General features: G+C 37.8%; 1 protein-coding gene across 1 annotated transcript in view; it reads right to left on the bottom strand.

Annotated features, from left to right (window-relative positions):
• SLC26A5 (solute carrier family 26 member 5) overlaps nucleotides 1-17,234 on the bottom strand; it is a 328,189-nt gene that overhangs the window by 61,010 nt on the left and 249,945 nt on the right. The window contains exons 9-10 of the mRNA XM_053716543.1: nucleotides 9,276-9,423; nucleotides 8,539-8,652 (exon numbers count right to left, since the gene is read on the bottom strand). Of these exons, the coding sequence (XP_053572518.1) occupies nucleotides 8,539-8,652; nucleotides 9,276-9,423 (262 nt within the window). The remainder of the gene's footprint in view (nucleotides 1-8,538; nucleotides 8,653-9,275; nucleotides 9,424-17,234) is intronic.

Here is a 17,234-nt window from a genome sequence, read left to right on the forward strand (position 1 = left end):
AAGTACTTTTCTACCAAAAACTGCTTCAGAAGAAGAAAACACATCAAAATGGTAGAATTTACTAAAAGTATGCAAAGAAGACCAAGTTGCTGCTTTGCAAATCTGATCAACCGAAGCTTCATTCCTAAACGCCCAGGAAGTAGAAACTGACCTAGTAGAATGAGCTGTAATCCTTTGAGGCGGAGCTTTACCCGACTCGACATAAGCATGATGAATCAAAGACTTTAACCAAGACGCCAAAGAAATGGCAGAGGCCTTCTGACCTTTCCTAGAACCGGAAAAGATAACAAATAGACTAGAAGTCTTTCGGAAATTTTTAGTAGCTTCAACATAATATTTCAAAGCTCTAACTACATCCAAAGAATGCAACGATCTTTCCTTAGAATTCTTAGGATTAGGACACAATGAAGGAACCACAATTTCTCTACTAATGTTGTTAGAATTCACAACCTTAGGTAAAAATTTAAAAGAAGTTCGCAACACCGCCTTATCCTGATGAAAAATCAGAAAAGGAGACTCACAAGAAAGAGCAGATAATTCAGAAACTCTTCTAGCAGAAGAGATGGCCAAAAGAAACAAAACTTTCAAAGAAAGTAATTTAATGTCCAGCGAATGCATAGGTTCAAACGGAGGAGCTTGAAGAGCCCCCAGAACCAAATTCAAACTCCAAGGAGGAGAAATTGACTTAATAACAGGTTTTATACGAACCAAAGCTTGTACAAAACAATGAATATCAGGAAGACTAGAGATTTGTCCTTTCAAGGAACTTGCAGACAAACCTTTATCCAAACCATCCTGAAGAAACTGTAAAATTCTAGGAATTCTAAAAGATTGCCAAGAAAAATGATGAGAAAGACACCAAGAAATGTAAATCTTCCAGACTCGATAATATATCTTCCTAGATACAGATTTACGAGCCTGTAACATAGTATTAATCACAGAGTCAGAGAAACCTCTTTGACTGAGAATCAAGCGTTCAATCTCCATACCTTCAAATTTAAGGATTTGAGATCCTGATGGAAAAAAGGACCTTGCGATAGAAGGTCTGGTCTTAACAGAAGAGTCCACGGTTGGCAAGTGGCCATCCAGACAAGATCCGCATACCAAAACCTGTGAGGCCATGCTGGAGCCACCAGCAGAACAAACGAGCACTCCTTCAGAATCTTGGAAATTACTCTTGGAAGAAGAACTAGAGGCGGAAAGATATAGGCAGGATGATACTTCCAAGGAAGTGACAATGCATCCACTGCCTCCGCCTGAGGATCCCTGGATCTGGACAGATACCTGGGAAGCTTCTTGTTTAGATGAGAAGCCATCACATCTATTTCTGGAAGTCCCCACATTTGAACAATCTGAAGAAATACCTCTGGGTGAAGAGACCATTCGCCCGGATGTAACGTTTGGCGACTGAGATAATCCACTTCCCAATTGTCTATACCTGGGATATGAACCGTAGAAATTAGACAGGAGCTGGATTCCGCCCATACCAGTATTCGAGATACTTCTTTCATAGCCAGAGGACTGTGAGTCCCTCCTTAATGATAGACATATGCCACGGTTGTGACATTGTCCGTCTGAAAACAAATGAACGACTTTCTCTTTAGAAGAGGCCATGACTCAAGAGCTCTGAAAATTGCACGGAGTTCCAAAATATTGATTAGTAATCTCACCTCCTGAGATTCCCAAACCCCTTGTGTTGTCAGAGACCCCCAAACAGCTCCCCAACCTGTCATACTTGCATCTGTTGAAATCACAGTCCAGGTTGGAAGAACAAAAGAAGCCCCCTGAACTAAACGATGGTGATCTGTCCACCACGTCAGAGAGTGTCGTACAATCGTTTTTAAAGATATTAATTGAGATATCTTTGTATAATCCCTGCACCACTGGTTCAGCATACAAAGCTGAAGAGGTCGCATGTGAAAACGAGCAAAGGGGATCGCGTCCGATGCAGCAGTCATAAGACCTAGAATTTCCATGCATAAGGCTACCGAAGGGAATGATTGAGACTGAAGGTTTCGACAAGCTGAAACCAACTTTAGACGTCTCTTGTCTGTCAGAGACAGAGTCATGGACACTGAATCTATCTGGAAACCTAAAAAGGGTACCCTTGTCTGAGGAATCAATTAACTTTTTGGTAAATTGATCCTCCAACCATGTTCTCGAAGAAACAATACAAGTCGATTTGTATGAGATTCTGCTAAATGAGAAGACTGAGTAAGTACCAAGATATCGTCCAAATAAGGAAATACCACAATACCCTGTTCTCTGATTACAGACAGAAGGGCACCGAGAACCTTTGTAAAAATCCTTGGAGCTGTTGCTAGGCCAAACGGCAGAGTCACAAACTGGTAATGCTTGTCTAGAAAAGAGAATCTCAGAAACTGATAGTGATCTGGATGAATCGGAATATGCAGATATGCATCCTGTAAATCTATTGTGGACATATAGTGCCCTTGCTGAACAAAAGGCAGAATAGTCCTTATAGTTACCATTTTGAATGTTGGTATCCTTACATAATGATTCAATATTTTTAAATCCAGAACTGGTCTGAAGGAATTCTCCTTCTTTGGTACAATGAAGAGATTTGAGTAAAACCCCAGCCCCTGTTCCAGAACTGGAACTGGCATAATTACTCCAGCCAACTCTAGATCTGAAACACATTTCAGAAATGCTTGAGCCTTCGCTGGATTTACTGGGACACAGGAAAGAAAAAATCTTCTTGCAGGAGGCCTTATCTTGAAGCCTATTCTGTACCCTTCTGAAACAATATTCTGAATCCAAAGATTGTGAATTGAATTGATCCAAATTTCTTTGAAAAATCGTAATCTGCCCCTTACCAGCTGGGCTGGAATGAGGGCCGCACCTTCATGTTGACTTGGGAGCTGGCTTTGGCTTTCTAAAAGGCTTGGATTTATTCCAGACTGGAGATGGTTTCCAAACTGATACCGCTCCTGTAGGGGAAGGATCAGGCTTTTGTTCCTTATTGTGACGAAAGGAACGAAAACGATTATTAGACCTAAATGAATTACCCAAATTATTCCATTCCCTGGAAATTACTTCAGAAATAGCACCAGGGACAGGAAAAACTTCTGGAATAACTACAGGAGATTTAAAAACCTTATTTAAACGTTTAGATTTAGTATCAAGAGGACCAGAATCCTCTATTTCTAATGCAATTAAGACTTCTTTAAGTAAAGAACGAATAAATTCCATTCTGAATAAATATGAAGATTTATCAGCATCAACCTCTGAAACAGAATCCTCGGAACCAGAGGAATCATTATCAGAATCAGAATGATGATGTTCATTTAAAAATTCATCTGAAAAATGAGAAGTTTTAAAAGACCTTTTACGTTTACTAGAAGGAGGAATAACAGACATAGCCTTCTTAATGGATTTACAGGGAGTGCAGAATTATTAGGCAAATTAGTATTTTGACCACATCATCCTCTTTATGCATGTTGTCTTACTCCAAGCTGTATAGGCTCGAAAGCCTACTACCAATTAAGCATATTAGGTGATGTGCATCTCTGTAATGAGAAGGGGTGTGGTCTAATGACATCAACACCCTATATCAGGTGTGCATAATTATTAGGCAACTTCCTTTCCTTTGGCAAAATGGGTCAAAAGAAGGACTTGACAGGCTCAGAAAAGTCAAAAATAGTGAGATATCTTGCAGAGGGATGCAGCACTCTTAAAATTGCAAAGCTTCTGAAGCGTGATCATCGAACAATCAAGCGTTTCATTCAAAATAGTCAACAGGGTCGCAAGAAGCGTGTGGAAAAACCAAGGCGCAAAATAACTGCCCATGAACTGAGAAAAGTCAAGCGTGCAGCTGCCAAGATGCCACTTGCCACCAGTTTGGCCATATTTCAGAGCTGCAACATCACTGGAGTGCCCAAAAGCACAAGGTGTGCAATACTCAGAGACATGGCCAAGGTAAGAAAGGCTGAAAGACGACCACCACTGAACAAGACACACAAGCTGAAACGTCAAGACTGGGCCAAGAAAAATCTCAAGACTGATTTTTCTAAGGTTTTATGGACTGATGAAATGAGAGTGAGTCTTGATGGGCCAGGTGGATGGGCCCGTGGCTGGATTGGTAAAGGGCAGAGAGCTCCAGTCCGACTCAGACGCCAGCAAGGTGGAGGTGGAGTACTGGTTTGGGCTGGTATCATCAAAGATGAGCTTGTGTGGCCTTTTCGGGTTGAGGATGGAGTCAAGCTCAACTCCCAGTCCTACTGCCAGTTTCTGGAAGACACCTTCTTCAAGCAGTGGTACAGGAAGAAGTCTGCATCCTTCAAGAAAAACATGATTTTCATGCATGACAATGCTCCATCACACGCGTCCAAGTACTCCACAGCGTGGCTGGCAAGAAAGGGTATAAAAGAAGAAAATCTAATGACATGGCCTCCTTGTTCACCTGATCTGAACCCCATTGAGAACCTGTGGTCCATCATCAAATGTGAGATTTACAAGGAGGGAAAACAGTACACCTCTCTGACCAGTGTCTGGGAGGCTGTGGTTGCTGCTGCACGCAATGTTGATGGTGAACAGATCAAAACACTGACAGAATCCATGGATGGCAGGCTTTTGAGTGTCCTTGCAAAGAAAGGTGGCTATATTGGTCACCGATTTGTTTTTGTTTTGTTTTTGAATGTCAGAAATGTATATTTGTGAATGTTGAGATGTTATATTGGTTTCACTGGTAAAAATAAATAATTGAAATGGGTATATATTTGTTTTTTGTTAAGTTGCCTAATAATTATGCACAGTAATAGTCACCTGCACACACAGATATCCCCCTAAAATAGCTAAAACTAAAAACAAACTAAAAACTACTTCCAAAAATATTCAGCTTTGATATTAATGAGTTTTTTGGGTTCATTGAGAACATGGTTGTTGTTCAATAATAAAATTAATCCTCAAAAATACAACTTGCCTAATAATTCTGCACTCCCTGTAGAAACAAAATCTCTTATGTTAACAGGAACACTCTGAGTATTAGATGTTGATGGAACAACAACAGGTAATGTAACATTACTAAAGGAAATATTATCTGCATTAACAAGTTTGTCATGACATTCATTACAAACAACAGCTGGAGGAACAGATACCACAAGTTTACAGCAAATACACTTAACTTTGGTAGATCCAGCATCAGGCAGCGATTTTCCAGAAGTATCTTCTGATTCAGGGTCAATCTGAGACATCTTGCAATATGTAATAGAAAAAACAACATATAAAGCAAAATTGATCAAATTCCTTAAATGACAGTTTCAGGAATGGGAAAAAATGCCAGTGAACAAGCTTCTAGCAACCAGAAGCAAATAAACAATGAGACTTAAATAATTTGGAGACAATAATGACGCCCATATTTTAACGCCGACACTTTTGGCGCAAAAAACGTCAAAAATGACAACTTCCGGTGACAAGTATGACGCCGGAAATAACAAAGAAAAATAACAAAGAATTTTTTTTTTTTGCGCCAAAAAAGTCCGCGCCAAGAATGACGCAATAAAATGAAGCATTTTAAGCCCCCGCGAGCCTAACAGCCCACAGGGAAAAAAGTCAAATTTTAAGGTAAGAAAAAAATGATCATTCAAATGCATTATCCCAATAATGAAACTGACTGTCTGAAATAAGGAATATTGAACATCCTGAATCAAGGCAAATAAATGTTTAAACACAAATATTTAGAACTTTATATAAAAGTGCCCAACCATAGCTTAGAGTGTCACAAAAATAAGACTTACTTACCCCAGGACACTCATCTACATGTAGTAGAAAGCCTAACCAGTACTGAAACGAGAATCAATAGAGGTAATGGTATATATAAGAGTATATCGTCGATCTGAAAAGGGAGGTAAGAGATGAATCTCTACGACCGATAACAGAGAACCTATGAAATAGACCCCGTAGAAGGAGATCATTGAATTCAAATAGGCAATACTCTCTTCACATCCCTCTGACATTCACTGCACGCTGAGAGGAAAACCGGGCTCCAACCTGCTGCGGAGCGCATATCAACGTAGAATCTAGCACAAACTTACTTCACCACCTCCACGGGAGGCAAAGTTTGTAAAAACTGATTTGTGGGTGTGGTGAGGGGTGTATTTATAGGCATTTTGAGGTTTGGGAAACTTTGCCCCTCCTGGTAGGAATGTATATCCCATACGTCACTAGCTCATGGACTCTTGCTAATTACATGAAAGAAATATTAACATTTTTTAATTTTAATTATATATTGCAATGTTTCCCAAAGAGCCTACATGAGCCCTAATATGATTAGGGATGTCACAAGCAATTACATTATCTTCTCTGTGAAAATGGCATTTAGTAAGTAGGATGCCCGAGTGTAGTGGTCCTAGTGTGCTGGACAGGGTTTGTGTTTCTTTGCTAAGGGAGGCATAATTTAATTTTAACTGCAAAGGGGGAATTTCAGTGTCTTGGTGAGTGGTTATATGTTTGGAGGTAGCCGTTTTGTGATTCTAAAGATCAGTTAATACTTTTGAATTCCTTACATGACTAAATTAATTTGACACACTGATCAATATCACTAAAGTTAGTAAAAAGTAGCAAAAATAAGGTTATCCAGCTATCAAGAATTAAGTGTAAAAAAGGGGAATTATATTTCCTAGACACAACATAATTGTAGGTTCTTGAAAATAAATCCAAATAATAAATCAGTCAATAGATGCATAGAAATGTAACTCAGCCTTGTATAGATATAAAAGGGGACCAAACAACATGTTCACAAAGAGAGAGAGAGATAGAGAGAGAAAAGAGAAAGAGACTAGTATATATAAATACCTAATAGTTCACCTTGTCAGATAAATCTATAAGTGAAAACTTTAAGCAATAATTAAATTCAAGAACATCAGCAGTGACCCCAAAAGAATGGGTATGCTAAAGCTTCTATGTACTATCTGTAAATACTTGAATAAAGATGTATTAAAGATATATTAAAATGTAGCTTTTAATTAAATTTCTTTTAAAAAGCAGCAAAAAAAAAGCTATGCTGCTTGTTGCTCACACGCACACACTTAAAAACACACCACCAGTGTGTATATATAAGATAAATAGTAACTAATGTTGAAGTCAATATCGATTGAATAATAATGCTATAAAAATGAGGCTAATAAATTTCCGGTAGCAACACGGAGTACTGTGTCTTTAAATATCTTTTTTTTATCTATGGTTCAGCTTGTTTTGTAAGCTTGCTTGTATTGCTTTTCCTCAGACCAGACACAATATTACCGATGTTACCCACTCATAGTGATACTAAGAGCAAACCACACTTTAGCAAAATATATCATAGTAAATTTTTTAACTAAGTCAACATTAGCTTCTAATATTGTTTGTAACAACTGGAGGGCAGATTCAAATACAAAAAAATCCCCTGACGCGGTCGCGTTTCACATACGCTTCCTCAGAGTGGTACGCGTGGCTGCAAGGTGAGCTCTCTTATGGCGTGGTAAGTACATGCCCCTCAATGCTAATAGGTAGCCAGCTTCCGTATCAATAGGCTACTAAAGATGTCAATCAAACATGTTGTGATGTCACTATGTCAGAAAGCTTGTTACCAAAAAAAAAAATAGCATTCAATTTCTTATTTGGTAACTACTGATAAGGAATATAAATTATATATTAAAAAATCAAATGTAATTTGTACTCATCACTTGTGCATCTTTGCTAGATCTGCATATTATAAGTATGCCGTTTTTCTGGAATGCCTGTCTTTACAACTTGCGTGTCTTATTCATAATAGGTGAAAGGTAAAACGGAATCAACCAATCACTACTATGTGTCATACATGCCTCTTTTAATTTGTCAGAATATTATATATTCGATCATTAGGCATTGTATGGTATGCTCTTAGTATCACTATGAGTGGGTAACATTGGTAATATTGTGTCTGGTCTGAGGAAAAGCAATACAAGCAAGCTGAACCATAGATAAAAAAAGATATTTAAAGACACAGTACTCAGTGTTGCTACCGGAAATGTATTAGCCTCATTTTTATAGCATTATTATTCAATCGATATTGACTTCAACATTAGTTACTATTTATCTTATATATACACACTGGTGGTGTGTTTTTAAGTGTGTGCGTGTGAGCAACAAGCAGCTCTCATAGCTTTTTTTTGCTGCTTTTTAAAAGAAATTTAATTAAAAGCTACATTTTAATATATCTTTAATACATCTTTATTCAAGTATTTGCAGATAGTATATAGAAGCAAACTTTCTTTAGCATACCCATTCTTTGGGGGTCACTGCTGATGTTCTTGAAGATATAGAGAGAGATATAGCGAGAGAGAGACATAGAGAAAGATATAGAGATAGAGAGAGAGACAAAGAGAGAGAGAGACAAAGAGAGAGAGCGATAGAGACAAAAAGAGAGAGAGAGACAGAGAGACAAAGAGAGAGATAGCGACAAAGAGAGAGAGAGATAGAGAGAGAGACAAAGAGAGAGAGAGACAAAGAGAGAGAGAGAGAGAGATAGACAAAGAGAGAGAGAGACAGGGTTCACTTTACCTGTGTATTTCCTCCTGTGCTCTCCTGAACAAGACTACGAGACATGGAACAAGTCACAGAAAATGTTTGAAAGAAAGACCCTATAGAGTTGCAAAGTCCCAAAGCAATCAGTTCCTGTATATGAAAAACATGCAAATAATGATTACACACATACCACAAAGCTAGAATAAAAGCAAAATGGAAGTTGGCTACAGCATTTGGTCAAATGGGGATAGGCCCAGGACAATGTCAAGGTCTCTTCCTCCCTGGGTCCTTAACCTACAGCTACAAAATACCTTCCTTCAACAAACTGAGTTACAAACAAGGGTGACACACGATTTTTGTAATTTTCCTAGACACGTCACATGTACAAAAAACATAAATGGACTACACTTTAAAATTAGACTGGGTACACATCCCTTGTCACTGCAAAGATGTTTAAGCTTGGAGTACTCAACAGCACTCACAGACAACTGCACAGCTTTCAGTGACTCAAGCAGTTAACACCAGACCAGCCTTGGTGCAAAGCCCATAGGGAAGATTACTAAACAAAAATATTAACATGACACAAGTCTGGCACTCTCTTGAAAGTATACATCTAAATTAAAAGCAAAATGTAAGCGTTAGTTACTGCATTTAGCCAAATAGTAATAGGCCCAGGACCACAGAGGAGTATCCCCCAATGGTCATAATTTACATATACATACACAAATCTATATCAATCAATAAATATACACACACATTAATTATATCCTTACCTGGTTCCCATTTACTGCATAGCCATGTTTAAAAGCAAATATCTTTGCCATTGAAATGGTCATGGAGAAGCCAACAACTGCTATCGCCACTGCATCTACAAAGACTCTCGAGAACAAACTGATGTCCGGAAAAGCTGGAGGGCAAAAACTGTTGATAGATAGAGTAAAGACAGGAGTAATTCATAGGGCATTCAGTTATGCAGTTGTAATGTATTTACTAGTCCTTTAAGTTGAATACTGTGAATCAACAAATGCATAATAAAAAGACAATGCGATAGCACTTAGTCTGAACTCAGTAGCAGCTGTTGACTCAAGTGTAAATATAAAAAGACTGTGCACATTTTGTTAATGTAAGTAAATTGGAAAGTTGTTTAAAATTGCAAGCTCTATCTGAATCATGACAGTTCAATTTTGACTTGAGTGTCCCTTTAAGTGAAAGGCCATAGCCTTCAAAATCTTGGGTCTTCCCATTTTAAAATGCTAATTTGGTCTTCGTGGAATACTTTCAGTACATTTTATTAATTCAACATGTTTGCATCTACTGTTATATTTGTTCCACTCTATCCTTCATTAGTATCTTTTTATAGTCCTCACTGATACCTGAATATTATGACAACACCAGATTGTGAGATTAAGTGGTGAGTAGAAGTCTGGGAAATGAGCCAAGATATGCACCTTTTTTGTTAAGAATTATGTAGTTTCCAGTATTCTTGGCTCACTCAAGAAGCCCTCATCATTGAGGATTTATCAAGGAGAAAAAAACAAAACAAGGGTGGGCAGTAAAAAAATAAAAATATAAAATTTAATTTAATGAAGAAATGGCACATACATTCAAATTGTAATGTTTCTTCAAAAGGTGAACTAGCAGCAGGTGGTTCTGCCTATCAGAAGACGACCACCCCAAAGGATAGATTGGGGTGAGTGGTCATCTTCAAATTAGCAGAACTATTTACTGCAAAAGCAGTGGCCAGGGGGTATCTGGGTGCACAATCTGAAAACCAATTTAAAAACATTATTTATGCTTACCAGATAAATTCTTTTCTTTTGGAATGATGACAGTCCATAGGGCTCCATAACATGTGGGTAAAAAAATCCTGTCACTAGGAGGAGGTCAAGAACCCACACAAAAGCTTAAATTAACTCCCACCACCCACCTATCCTCGGTTTAACGCATAGCCGAGCAGAAAACAGATAGGTAGGAAAGACAAAAGCAGGGTCTATAGAGGTGCAAATTAGAACTGCTGCCCCAACAAATCAAAAGGGCAGAGACTTTGGGCTATCACTACACTATATGTTTTCTTTAGTATAATGATGATAGCCCATAGGGATCCATAACATGTGGGATTAATACCCATGAAGATAGTCCATGTTACGTAAAGAGTGGGACAATATTCAGGCAGTTCCTATTTATCAGACACTGTAGCCTGAATGACTTTCCTGCCAAAAGCTGCATTCGAAGAAGCAAAAACATCAAAGCGAAAAATGTTTGAAAAGGTATGCAGAGCAGACAATGTTGCAGCTTTGCAAGTCTGCTTCAAATATGCAGCATTTAGAAAGCCCAGGAAATTGTAGAACTTGAACTTGTAGAATGGGCTGTGATATGTTTAGGGGTGAAATTCTCGCCACCAAGAAGGCCTTGTGATTACCTGTTTGAGCCAAGAGGCCAAAACTACAATAGGCCAAAACTACAATAGTAGTCTTCTGCCTTTTATGAGTCCCAGAGTAGTGAACAAACAAGCTGGAAAATTATCTGAATTCCTTAGTAGCTTAAAGACCGAACTTTAATGTTCTCACTACATCAAGATTATGTAAATGTTGTACCTTAGAATTAGCAGGATCTGTACACAAAGAAGGAACAACAATCTCCTGATTGATATTTTAAAAAGAAGAAAATCGTATTTAGTACAAAGTACAGCTTTATCTCTGTGAAAAACTAAAAATGGAGATTTACATGACATTGCTGATAATTCAAATTCTCCTAGCTGAAGAGATTGCTAGAAGAAAATAACTTTCTAAGATAAAATGATATCAATGGAATGCATTGGTTCAAATGGGGGACCTTGCAAACAGAAATTACTAGATTCGAATTCCAGAGCGGACAAACAGTTCTCACAACTGGCCTAATTCTTACAAGTGCCTGGACAAAAGTCTGATCAGGAATGCATCAGCTATGAAAGAGAACAGATAAAGCAGAAATAAGCGCTTTTTAGGATATTGGATAAATCCGTTAAATTTCTAGGTTTAAAAACTAAGCATTCAACCTCCACATCATTAAACATAGAAAATTGAGATCCTGATGTAAAAAAACACCCTTGAGACAACAGATCTTGTCTTAGATGAAGAAGCCATGGAGGAGATGAAGACATATGCACTAGATCCGGATACCATGTTCTGTAGGGCTGGAGCAATTAAGATTACCAAAGCTGACTCCTGATTGATTCAAGCAGTTACCCTTGGAATAGGTAGAGAAAAAAGTACACAGAGGAGTAATGGTATAGAACGGTATAAGCACCAACACTCTAAACCACTAGCTCCTATAGGAGGCGCTAAAAATATGAACAACAATGACTATAGTGATCAAAATAATGACCCCCAATAAAAGGAAAAAGAATAAACAGGAATGATAAATGTTACCAATAAAACAAAAAAGGAGTAAAACCAGTCTTTGGATGCAATATTAAAAGTCCAATGGATATCCTCAAATGGCGAAGGACGTGGTAGGCAGCACTCTGACTTCACCCAATAAGATGATGAAACTCTGCAGCGTAAAAACAAAAAGAAGGACAAAGGCGCCACATGTGTAGATAAATCAATAACCAGATTATCCAGTGATGGAAAGATACAGGGTACTCACAAGTGAGATGGCACTCAATTGTGCCAGTAGATGCAGGCTGGTATTCTACAACAAACCAGCTGGCTGATGTAGGACAATCCTCACCAAGACCAGATGCCGTCCAATACAGCTGTATCACTGAAACTGAAGCTGGAAGAGAATGTGGGGAGGAGGGCAGTCTAGCCTCTGGGTAGATTGACTTGCAGTGATGGTACTAATTTGCATCTAATGAAAAAGGTCCGTTTGTTTGTTTGTGTTAGAAGAGCAACACAAACAAACGGACCTTTTTTTTGAATAAAGTAGATAATTTCTTTTAAAAAAACTTCATATATATGTATGGATCCTAACTTCTGAAATAGCTGTAAGTTGTCTTAAAATGCAAGAGGCCTCTACTAGAATATCTCATTAACACTTTTCTGGGCAATAATTAAAGAAACATTATTGGAATTTGTATATATAGTGCCAGTAATATAATTACAAGGGGCCAAGGAATATAAACTTCTATACTTATTTAAAATGCAAGTAAAATACACAATTTTATTTCCAAGAACATAAGTGTTGGGGTGATTGACTGTTCTGCAACTGATATGGGGGCAGCGAGGCACAAGAATTTCCTTATGCAGTGTTAAATGCTGGAAGAGGACATATAGCATCTGCAGCCTGCTCACCGAGATTACAAGCAGACAGGTTCTCTAGTTGTCCTTGTCGTAATATGATAAATACTGGCCATAGTCTCAGTAAATGGATAAACAATACCTTATTTTTAAAGGTTAATCCAACCTTTCTAAAAAGATACATAATATGATACAGGTAGAAATCCATTTATCCAATCTGCTTGGTACCAGAAAAGGTTTGGATTTGGGAAAAGTTTTGATTTTGGAATATTTGCATCTAAAAAATGGGACAGTTTGGAGAGGACATTGCACCAAGTGTAAACAACAATATCTTATGTAATTTAGGCAATATTTAGATGTCATAATACAGTTTATACACGCTAACTAAAGGTAGTTTTATATCGTTTTAATTACTTTTGTATATCTAGTACTTTCAGAAAGATAGTACAGTACTGTAATCAGAAAGGTAATATTTGTTATTTTAAATAAATATAGACTATTTGGAATGTAGAACACAAAAACAAAAAACAACAGACACGGGTAGAGAATATTGTGATTTACAGGAGGGGAATTTTTTTTAAACAATATTAATAAAAAAGTTTGGATTTCATAATAAGTTTGGATTTTGGAATTCCGGATTTGGGGATTTGCACCTATATGAATATCTGGCTTCCAAAAGGCTTAATTGTGCCGAAAAATCCAAACAGCTGCAAAATATCTGCCTTTCTATGGCTCATCCTAACATAGGAAGCATTTGTATGAAATGTCGCTAATGTTTTTAGGAAAGTATTAAAAATATATATTATCTTTTTTTTATTATTATACGTTTTTGTGTCTTGTTCATATAAAAATATTCTTTTTTTTAATTTTTTTTATTTTTTTATTGAGGTTTAGTGTAGGATACAGCATTCAGACAGTGATGCAAATGGTATACAAGTACAAAGAAAAATAAAATGAGATCACTATCAGTTACATTCACAGAAAACAAAAAAACATAATTTATGTAAGAACTTACCTGATAAATTAATTTCTTTCATATTAGCAAGAGTCCATGAGCTAGTGACGTATGGGATATACATTCCTACCAGGAGGGGCAAAGTTTCCCAAACCTCAAAATGCCTATAAATACACCCCTCACCACACCCACAAATCAGTTTAACGAATAGCCAAGAAGTGGGGTGATAAGAAAAAAGTGCGAAAGCATAAAAAACAAGGAATTGGAATAATTGTGCTTTATACAAAAAAATCATAACCACCACAAAAAAGGGTGGGCCTCATGGACTCTTGCTAATATGAAAGAAATGAATTTATCAGGTAAGTTCTTACATAAATTATGTTTTCTTTCATGTAATTAGCAAGAGTCCATGAGCTAGTGACGTATGGGATAATGACTACCCAAGATGTGGATCTTCCACGCAAGAGTCACTAGAGAGGGAGGGATAAAATAAAGACAGCCAATTCCGCTGAAAAATAATCCACACCCAAAATAAAGTTTAAACCTTATAATGAAGAATACTGAAATTATAAGCAGAAGAATCAAACTGAAACAGCTGCCTGAAGTATTTTTCTACCAAAAACTGCTTCAGAAGAAGAATACACATCAAAATGGTAGAATTTAGTAAAAGTATGCAAAGAAGACCAAGTTGCTGTTTGCAAATCTGATCAATCGAAGCTTCATTCCTAAACGCCCAGGAAGTAGAAACTGACCTAGTAGAATGAGCTGTAATCCTTTGAGGTGGAGATTTACCCGACTCGACATAAGCATGATGAATTAAAGATTTCAACCAAGATGCCAAAGAAATGGCAGAGGCCTTCTGACCTTTCCTAGAACCGGAAAAGATAACAAATAGACTAGAAGTCTTTCGGAAATTCTTAGTAGCTTCAACATAATATTTCAAAGCTCTAACTACATCCAAAGAATGCAATGATCTCTCCTTAGAATTCTTAGGATTAGGACATAATGAAGGAACCACAATTTCTCTACTAATGTTGTTAGAATTCACAACCTTAGGTAAAAATGTAAAAGAAGTTCGCAACACCGCCTTATCCTGATGGAAAATCAGAAAAGGAGATTCACAAGAAAGAGCAGATAATTCAGAAACTCTTCTAGCAGAAGAGATGGCCAAAAGAAAACAAAACTTTCCAAGAAAGTAATTTAATGTCTAGCGAATGCATAGGTTCAAACGGAAGAGCTTGAAGAGCCCCCAGAACCAAATTCAAACTCCAAGGAGGAGAAATTGACTTAATAACAGAACCAAAGCTTGTACAAAACAATGAATATCAGGAAGAATAGCAATCCTTCTGTGAAAAAGAACAGAAAGAGCAGAGATTTGTCCTTTCAAGGAACTTGCAGACAAACCTTTATCCAAACCATCCTGAAGAAACTGAAAAATTCTCGGAATTCTAAAAGAATGCCAGGAAAAATGATGAGAAAGACACCAAGAAATGTAAGTCTTCCAGACTCGATAATATATCTTCCTAGATACAGATCTACAAGCCTGTAACATAGTATTAATCACAGTCAGAGAAACCTCTTTGACTAAGAATCAAGCGTTCAATCTCCATACCTTTAAATTTAAGGATTTGAGATCCTGATGGTAAAAAAGGACCTTGAGACAGAAGGTCTGGTCTTAACGGAAGAGTCCACGGTTGGCAAGAAGCCATGCGGACAAGATCCGTATACCAAAACCTGTGAGACCATGCTGGAGCCACCAGCAGAAAAAACGAGCATTCCTTCAGAATCTTGGAGATTACTCTTGGAAGAAGAACTAGAGGCGGAAAGATATAAGCAGGATGATACTTCCAAGGAAGTGACAATGCATCCACTGCTTCCGCCTGAGAATCCCTGGATCTGGACAGATACCTGGGAAGTTTCTTGTTTAGATGAGAAGCCATCAGATCTATTTCTGGAAGTCCCCACATTTGAACAATCTGAAGAAACACCTCTGGGTGAAGAGACCACTCGCCCGGATGTAACGTTTGGCGACTGAGATAATCCGCTTTCCAATTGTCAATACCTGGGATATGAACCGCAGAGATTAGACAGGAGCTGGATTCCGCCCATACCAGTATCCGAGATACTTCTTTCATAGCCAGAGGACTGTGAGTCCCTCCTTGATGATTGATATATGCCACAGTTGTGACATTGTCTGTCTGAAAACAAATGAACGATTCTCTCTTTAGAAGAGGCCATGACTGAAGAGCTTCTGAAAATTGCACGGAGTTCCAAAATATTGATTGGTAATCTCACCTCCTGAGATTTCCCAAACCCCTTGTGCTGTCAGAAACCCCCATACAGCTCCCCAACTTGTCAGACTTGCATCTGTTGAGATCACAGTCCAGGTTGGAAGAAAAAAAGAAGCCCCCTGAACTAAACGATGGTGGTCTGTACCACGTCAGAGGGTGTCGAACAATCAGTTTTAAAGATATTAAATGAGATATCTTTGTATAATCCCGGCACCACTGGTTCAGCATACAGAGCTGAAGAGGTTGCATGTGAAAATGAGCAAAGGGGAACACGTCCAATGCAGCAGTCATAAGAACCTAGAATTTCCATGCATAAGGCTACCGAAGGGAATGATTGAGACTGAAGGTTTCGATAAGCTGAAACCAATTTCAGACGTCTCCTATCCAACAGAGACAGAGTCATGGACACTGAATCTATCCGGAAATCTAAAAAAGGTTACTCTTGTCTGAGGAATCAACAAACTGATTGGTTAATTGATCATCCAACCATGTTCTTGAAGAAACAACACTCATAAAAAGCTGGAAAGGATCTTTCCATTGAAAATGAGCAAAGGGAATTTAATCCAATGCTGTTAAAACTTCTATGCATATATAGCAACTGAAGGAAATAATAGAGACTAAAGGTACCGACAGACGGAACCCAATACAAATTGTCCCTTGTCTGATAGAGACAAAGATAGTGACATAAACAATCTGGAAACCTAAAAAAAGGTGACCCTTGCGTGAGGAATCAAGAGCTTTTGAAAAAAGATCCGCTAACTATGTCCTGAAGAGCAAATGAAACATATGAGAATCCGCATCCTCAGGAAATAATCTGAATGAAAACAGAAAAATGAAGAATATGCATTTATTGTATCTAAAGAAAACAAATAATGCTATCAATGACCACAAAAAGGCAGAATAGTTTGAATAAAACTCCAAAACCCAGTTCCTAGAAAAGGAACTGGCATAAAAAACCCAGAAGATCCAGGTCTGAGCAGCGCTTGAACCCCATGGGTACCCAGCCATGCTTCAACAGTATCCAAAATATATAGGACAGAAACACACTGAAAGAAAGTGTTAGCCTTACTGGAATAAAATCAAAGAAATTTGGACAAAATAGAACCAAATAAATTTCAAAGAAGTCTTAACCTGCCCCTTACCAGCCAAGCTGGAATACAGCACGTGCATCGCAACATTAGGGAGCTAATTTCGAACCCCAATTAAAAACATGTTACTTGGGAAAGAACTCAGGATTCGTTGCTTAATAAGAACAACCAAACTAGT

Source organism: Bombina bombina, chromosome 6 (assembly GCF_027579735.1).
Source record: "Bombina bombina isolate aBomBom1 chromosome 6, aBomBom1.pri, whole genome shotgun sequence".
Classification (NCBI taxonomy): domain Eukaryota; kingdom Metazoa; phylum Chordata; class Amphibia; order Anura; family Bombinatoridae; genus Bombina; species Bombina bombina.